The 7623-nt window shown below is 35.2% G+C and overlaps 2 protein-coding genes across 2 annotated transcripts in view; both read right to left on the bottom strand.

Moving 5' to 3' along the window:
* The window catches only part of LOC111393629 (ankyrin repeat-containing protein NPR4-like), an 11769-nt gene extending 10593 nt beyond the window's left edge, over window positions 1–1176 (bottom strand). The window contains exons 1-2 of the mRNA XM_023019258.1: window positions 850–1176; window positions 430–746 (exon numbers count right to left, since the gene is read on the bottom strand). Of these exons, the coding sequence (XP_022875026.1) occupies window positions 430–746; window positions 850–1156 (624 nt within the window). The 5' untranslated portion in view covers window positions 1157–1176. The remainder of the gene's footprint in view (window positions 1–429; window positions 747–849) is intronic.
* Window positions 1177–4046: 2870 nt separating this feature from the next.
* On the bottom strand, window positions 4047–6519 carry LOC111394077. The gene is made up of 4 exons (XM_023019856.1): window positions 5811–6519; window positions 5452–5601; window positions 5074–5232; window positions 4047–4993 (listed from the first exon to the last, which is right to left on the bottom strand). Exons 1-4 carry the CDS (start codon window positions 6391–6393, stop codon window positions 4887–4889), a joined length of 999 nt encoding a protein of 332 aa, XP_022875624.1. The 5' UTR covers window positions 6394–6519; the 3' UTR covers window positions 4047–4886.
* Between the last annotated feature and the right edge of the window lie 1104 nt (window positions 6520–7623).

Below are 7623 nucleotides of genomic sequence, written 5' to 3'. Positions count from 1 at the left end.
TTTGATTAAAAAAAAAAAAAAAAAACATGAATCTGGCCTACACTTGAGAGTTAGTTGAGGACTTGAATTAAATAATAAATGCAGCCTCTCTAAAAGTTTAAAATTTTAAATAGAATAGTTTATATGTGTGTGTGTGCGCGCGCGCGCGCAGTACCTTGCAGAATTGTAAATTGTTTTAGACGAATTTATCAATGTAGAGGAAAAGTGACTGAGAGTCGCATATAAAGGTTTTCAATACAAGTCTTGTAGCCAACCATTTAAAAAAAATAATAAAAAAAAATAAACACTATGCACATATTATAGCTTTGATAAGAAAAATGAATCTAACCTATGAGATTTAGTTGAGGACTTGAATTAAATAATAAATGCGATCTCTCTCTAAAATTTAATATTTTAAATAGAATAGTTTAACATATATATGTACAGTACCTTGTACCATTTGATCTCCCATTGCATCTGCAGAGCAGCACCGGGAATAACCCACGGTAGGAGTTCTCCAACCATTGCAGCAAGGTGCAGAATGGTGTTTCCTTGATCATCGAATTGGTGAAACACGAAATCTGGGAGCTTATTCTCCACCAAATAATTAAAAACAGTGGTTTGCCTATTTTCAGCGGCCAACATCAACACATTCTTCCCGCTAGAATCCAGGTCTTGGATGGCTACTGGAAATGTGTCCAGGATTTTCTGTACCATTTCGAGAATTCCCATCTTCGCTGCTACTAGTATTGGAGTCTCCATTTTCTCTGTTCCAATTGATCCCACATAATTGTTTGCAAATTCCTAACTAATAAATAAAAAAGTGTTCTTATGTATAGCAATACAATTCTACAAGTCAAAAATATTTACCTGGTCCCTTTTTTTTTGCATCTTTCTGTTTCTCATTCTGACTTTGTAGTTGATCAGTTAGCGAACTTCTCCCGCCATTGGTTTCAAGGTTCAGATGGACAACTTGCTGATCATCGGTTAGAGGCGGAGTAGATGGAGGCAGGACTCTTCCTGAATACTGGTGTTCCAGGTTTCCAGGTATTTGTCCATTATTTTGGTACTTATAATTTGACTCGGACTTAATCATTTCATTCATAAGTTGAAATGCATGTGAGTGTCTTTCTTTTTTTACTTGAATTCTCTTTATACTCCAAAATCCTACAATCATCAGCAAGGTTAATGTAGATGTATTGCAGTAACTAAAATAAAAGGATGGATCAAACCCCAAATTTTATTATTATTATTATTATTATTTTGGGGGGGGGGGGGGGGGGGTTTGGTTTTTCAATCTGGTGGTGGTTTTCGTTGGAGGTGCAGGTGGGGTGGTGGCGGTGGCGGTCGACGATCGTGATAGTGGTACGGTGGATCTAGGCACGATACAGGTGGTGGTTGGCAAGTTTGGTGACTGGCTCGTGTGATTTGTTTGTGGCGGTATGTGCGGTGGTGTTACTGGTGCGGTATGGTGGTGGTGGCGGCGGCAGCGGTGGTGATCGGTGGTCGCGAGGCAGTAGTGATTGTATTGATTTTGGTTGGCCAAGGGTGGGGGTGTCCATGAACAATTCCCCGTCTGTGACCAACTATTTGGGCGTTTGTCACCAATTATTTGGTTGATTTGTGACAAAAAATTAGGTGTCTGTGACTACAAAATAATTTGTGATCAATAAACTGTGATATGTGACCCATAAATAAAATGTGACCTGTAATTTGAATGATTTGTGACCTCGAAGTGTCCAGAATTAAAGATTCAAGAAAGAGGCTTAGAAATCTTAAATTAGTGTATACAAAAATACCAAAATTTAAGATTTATAGAGACTAGGATTAAATTACTTAAACGAAAAATAAAATATCTCGAATTATAAATCAAGGTTTCACCCACCAAACTTGATTCATAATAACTCCAAGAAAATATCGTTACCTGAAAAATGTAATTTTTTAAACATCACAAGACAAATGGCTTGACATATACATGATGCATAAACAATATACTCCACTTTAGAACTTTAAAGCATGACTATGTTTTTCTTCCTCGAGAAACCATGTAAAAGTTGTATTTTAAATAAAGAAATTACTGCCACTATAACCAACAAATGAATGGAATAAAACATCATATAGCTAATGGTAGCCTGACGTGTAACTTCAGATAAAATATTCGGTTTTGTATGTGTCAAATACATCAAACTTCTAACTAGACTCGTAAAAAATTGAACCAACTTTCTCACCTTCATCAAATTTTAATAAATTTATTCCCCAAAATGTGAAGATAGAAACTGGTTTTCAATCATCCATCTTGAACTTCTCAAGAATTTTCATAGCATAGCCTCTTGAGAATAATTTCCTTATTAATAATTAAGATATTGATTACAGATTACTTAAATGTTAACAGCCCATATTTCAAACTCGTGAAGTCATTTATGTTCTACGTGCTTGCATATTGAACTAAGAAAACTTTCCATGGATTTTTTTTATGGTTTTGTGAACATAAATTTTGATGCTTCCTTCTCCATATAGAAGATGAACGCTCTCATAATTTATTTTCAATGTCTTCTTTATTATATACTGGTTATAGGGAGGTCTAAAGGTTTTTTTTTTCTTTTTCATGGTTCCTTTTGATCTCTCGTATCTATTCTCCATTAAAGATCTTGGTCCTCTAAACTTTTTTCAGGGGTCAAAGTTTTTCTTCCAACTCAAGGACTTTCCTTGTCACAATAAAGCATACACAAGATTTGCTCTAATTCCACAAACAGTCTAGTGTTAATTTTGTTGAAGATATGGAAATAATTCCTCAAACAGTCCAGCCAATTCGGCCTTGTACTTTTCGATTCTTGATCGAGTCAGACCGATTCCCTAGGTTTTCAACAGCGCTGAATTCGATTCTGGTCTATTTTATTCTCAATTTCTCAATGCACGGTGAATTTTTGGTAATATGCAGCAATTGCTACTCATGTAACAGTTTGAAGGTTGGAGATTATGTGGTTGGTTGGCCTTATTAGCCTTTTTAGTGGTCTATTACGCCTTGTTAGTCTTTCCCACTGCTTTCCATGGCTTTTGCATGCGTCATTTGAGCAAAAGCTTTCGTAAGGAATTCAACAATACAATGCTCGTCAACCTTTTGTGGGATGCTGCCCATGCTCTTACTGTCATGGATTTTGAAGCAAAAGTCATAGAGATTGAAGAGATATCTCAAGACGCTGCATACTGGATTAGGTGAATCCCCTCTCGTTTATGGGCTACTGCCTATTTTGAGGGGAGAAGGTTTGGACATTTGACGGCCAATATAGTAGAATCTCTGAATGCTTGGATTTTAGAAGCCTCCGGTCTTCCAATAATTCAGATGATGGAATGCATTCGAAGGCAGCTCATGACTTGGTTCAATGAACGTCGTGAGACTAGCATACAGTGGACATCTATTCTCGTGCCTACAGCTGAGAGGCATGTCACAGAGGCTCTTGAGCGTGCACGTACCTACCAGGTTCTTCGTGCTAATGAAGCTGAATTTGAGGTAATATCTCACGAGGGGACAAACATTGTTGATATCCGAAATCGTGTACCTGGGTTCCTATTTGATGAGTTTTCCCCTCTTCATCTTTGCATGGAATACCAATAGAACCTATGGATTTTCGGAGTCATACTATTTAACATGGCCTATCCTTAACATGTCTATTTATTAAAACTATTTGAGGTTCTTGTTTTGGCCTTGTTCGTTATACTTGTGGGTGTCTCCTTCAAGTTCCTGTAATAATTCGTGTAGGATTGGTAGATGATGATTTTCTTTCTCGCCAATTTTGAACTGCTTGGTTGGCTAAGTCGGCAAGTATTGTTCAAGTAATTCCGGTGAATCCTTTTGGTCTTGGCTGAGACTATTTGCTCGGATTAATTAATTTTCAAACTCAATTTGGTTTCTATATCACCATATTTAGTTTGAGGGGACAATGAACATATAGAAAGATTCTTCATGACACTTTTTTTAATTGTATGAGATTAGTTTCTTTAATAGTTGATTATGTGATTATTACACAACATTTCCTTTTAGAGTTACTGTTACACAAGTTGTACATACAATTTATAATTCTAACGAATCTACTACAGCAATGTCTATCACATGAAACTCCTATTGCATTATAGTTCCCTAAAAATAATCCAAAAGAATTCTGAAGTTTCATTGCCTATTGTCGTTCAGGCATAGCCTTTCCCGTAAACACGCTAACGCAATATATGCACGCACCTACCCTAACAGACCACTCTATGAGAATCAATCATTCCGTCGACATGTTTTCTCAGATGCCGGCTGGACAGGAAACAAAGTTGACAGTACCTTTATCACTGCTTGCGTTGTTTATCTTTTTAACTATCTCATTCTCGCTGAATATCTCCATGTATTACCATTTTGTTAGAGACAAAGTGGCTAAAGGACAACTAAGTATATCCTCCTATGCATCTAATCATTACTGGCTTATTAATGGAGTCCCCATATCTCTAATCAGTTTACTTTCCCAAGCTGCAAGATTGGCGCGAATATCAAATCAATAGAGTTCGTATATTCTCAGCTACTGGGCAAGAAAATCATATTAGTGCAAACCATATCATTTTCATTATCTATTGGGTAAGAAAATTATATCTATGTAAATTAAATTGAGCATCTAAAGTTTTGTACTGGAATTTGTAAATTATTGTAATTGGTTAACTTCTATTAGGTTTAGCAACCTCTTTGTGTGCATGTTCTCAGCCAAATATATGTATCAAGCAAATCAAAATTTATTGTTGCTCTCTTAATCCACTTTGTGTGATCATCTTTGATCTTCTTAAGTTAAACCTCAAGTAGTACAATTTTTGTCCAGTCTGAAGCATCTACGTTCTAAATTGAATGTTTCTTCAAGTACAAATTATTATTTAAAACCACATTAATTAGAAAACTGTGCAAGAAAATCATACGTACTTTGAGGATTCTTCTCTCTTTTGGGGGGATTCTCTTCATCGGATGAACTGCCACGTTGATTTCCGAGACCAGCTGGAAAGAAAAAAGCAACACCGTAAGAAATATAAAAAGTTAGCCTAGAGAAAGAGGGAAATATGGTTCATCCTGTTTACCTTTGATACTCTCGTAAATTGGAGTGACAAAAAGTAGGAAGATGTCCCTACATGTCTTGTAGTTCTGTGGACAGTTGACACCATTTGTGGAGCTGTACATACTTTTATGGGGGTGAAGCTGGGGGCCACGCTTCTTTTTAAGCTTTTCAATGAATAAACCTTACCCAAAATAACAGTTCTGTTTTAGCATCACTTAATAGAAGAAATATATCATAGAGGAAGTTTGAATTCTCTATTAATAAATATAACTAATTTGGCTGATGTGAACAAATTAGTCATTTACTAAATTACATAAATAACTCTAAATCATAAGCTAGTCATAATAATGAGAATCTTATTGCAAATATATGATATTGAGTCAGTTAAAAGATTTCTCACAGCTGTAGATAATAGAGTAAGGGAATCGAAAATGAGTGCCGCTTCTAAACACACTAGGCTTTCTGGCAAGAACATGGAGAGGAGATTCACCCTCCACATTAACAGAGTTTACCAGCTTTGGGTAATAGCTGATTATCCGGTAAGCCAATTCTGTTGCAAAAAATATATATGTAATTTTGCCCCTTTCTCGTATATATAAATACATGGGACATGTTTGATATACCGTATTGGACACAAATGCTACAAGCTTTGTTGCATCTGTGTCTTCTGAAGTCTTGTTCACTTCTCTATAATCCAGTATACCAAACCCATCTATGCATGTTTGAATGTGAAGAAAGTTGTAAAGAATAATTTCTTACTGAAATATTCTGCAGAAATAGCCGAGTGTAAAATTGTATTCCCATCTTCCCTTCTACAAAGCGATTCGTCTGGTTCTTGTCCAATGTTTTGCTGATTCGGGTCTTGCACTTGCTCTTTGTTGTAGTAATCATGGAGGAAAATAAAAGAATCCAACTTTCCATGATAAGCTGCCACAAACAATGGGGTCTCACCCTTTAAATTGCGAGTGCTAATGAGTTCACGATCCCTTGAAGCTATGCACTTGCAGATACTTAGCCATCCAACTGCTGCTGCGAGATGGAGAGGAGTGTCTCCTTTAACATTCTTCATTGATAATGTCTCGAATGCATCTTCGTCAGGTATGGATTTGATCATTTCCTCAATACGTTTTTCACAATCAGAGCTATGTAATTCAGAGTGGTAACTGGAGATGGCTACATGTAAAGCTGTCTCTTCTGATTGAGTGAGCTTAGCTATGCGAGTGGAGGGACATTCCTTGTAAGCCGTCCCAACTTTGTTCCACTTCTTTTTCATGGTGGGGTCAAACAGATCGTCTAAAGAAATCTCTTCTTCTATTGGGGTTTCTTTGATTTTTGGTGCCATTTGCTATATCAAATTAAAAGAATTTCTGCCAACTGTTAATAATGTGTGAGGATGTCTTCCATCCAACTCTATTTATAAGAAACCTTTCAAATATTTTACTCGTCACTTCCGTAACAAGCTTCTCCATTGAAAGAACGGATTTGCAGCCATCTATAGTATCCCTCCATCTTTAATATCACGAGATGATGTGTTATTGGCTACAGATTGTACAAAACACAAAGCTTATTAAAGTCGTTGCAGACAAAATTTAGATGAACATTTTCTTCTTTAATAACTTGAGCTTTTAGATGCGGTATTGTTCAATATGGCACAAGAGTAGGTATAAGAATAGAAGAGCAATGTGTGCTTGCTTGGTGAATCATTTAAGAGCTTATAAGCAGTGTTTCAAGGAATGTGTTGTTAAAAAATTATAAAAATTGTGAGTCTCATGGCATGTGTGAATAAAAAATAGAGTTTGACTGGCTTGTAAGTAATTATTTGAAATATTAAACTTTTAGATAACGTTCATATTTTACGTGCTTTTAAGCAGTGTCTCAAAGAATTTATGATTAAAAAGTTAATAAAAGTTGTGCATTCTACGAAGTGTGTGAATAAAGAAAATAGAGTTCGACCAGCTTATAAGTAATTATTTGATGTCTTAAGCTTTTAGATAATTTTGTTTAACTTTGATAATCAATGATGACTTGATTCAGAAATAACATAGATGCTTTACTTGCTCTTAAATTCTTCATTTTATGAGAAGTCCTAGAAATCTTTATAATATGTAATTCTCTATGAATCAAATCATATGCTTAAGATATAAACATCAAAAGTTGATTCTTGTTAAAGAGCTATCAGTTACAAACATCTTACTTGTCAACCGGCTTTTATTATCAATACTGGAAAAAGATTTTATGGAAATTTCAATAATAAATATGTCTTTCTTTAAAAGCTTAAGTTTTTAGATGAAATTATTTACTCGGTATCTTAGCTAGATAAAGATTTGAATTCGAACACTTATTTTATAACGTGCCAGGCCTTTAAACGAATCCAAATTATATGTGAACATATTGAACACAACATTTAAATATATAAATATGTTGTGTCTCTATCAACTTAACGTTTTAAATAAAATAATATGTAAAAATATCATGAGAAATTGAACCACTTCTCTGTGACTACCAAGTTTACTCTCTAAATATAGTTAATATTTCTCACTAAAGTTATTCTTTGCGTCCTTAATATTGCCTA

Source organism: Olea europaea, chromosome 4, assembly GCF_002742605.1.
Source record: "Olea europaea var. sylvestris chromosome 4, O_europaea_v1, whole genome shotgun sequence".
Taxonomy (NCBI): Eukaryota; Viridiplantae; Streptophyta; class Magnoliopsida; order Lamiales; family Oleaceae; genus Olea; species Olea europaea.
This window is presented reverse-complemented; position numbering and strand designations above follow the sequence as displayed.

Excerpts from the sequence above, each read along its gene's own strand:
- LOC111394077 (XM_023019856.1), bottom strand. The coding sequence starts at position 6,393 with ATGGCACCAAAAATCAAAGAAACCCCAATAGAAGAAGAGATTTCTTTA. Across the intron at positions 5,602-5,810 it reads TATTTCTGCAGAATATTTCA|AATTGGCTTACCGGATAATC; the intron begins GTAAGAAATTAT and ends TTTTTGCAACAG. Across the intron at positions 4,994-5,073 it reads AATTTACGAGAGTATCAAAG|CTGGTCTCGGAAATCAACGT; the intron begins GTAAACAGGATG and ends TTTTCTTTCCAG.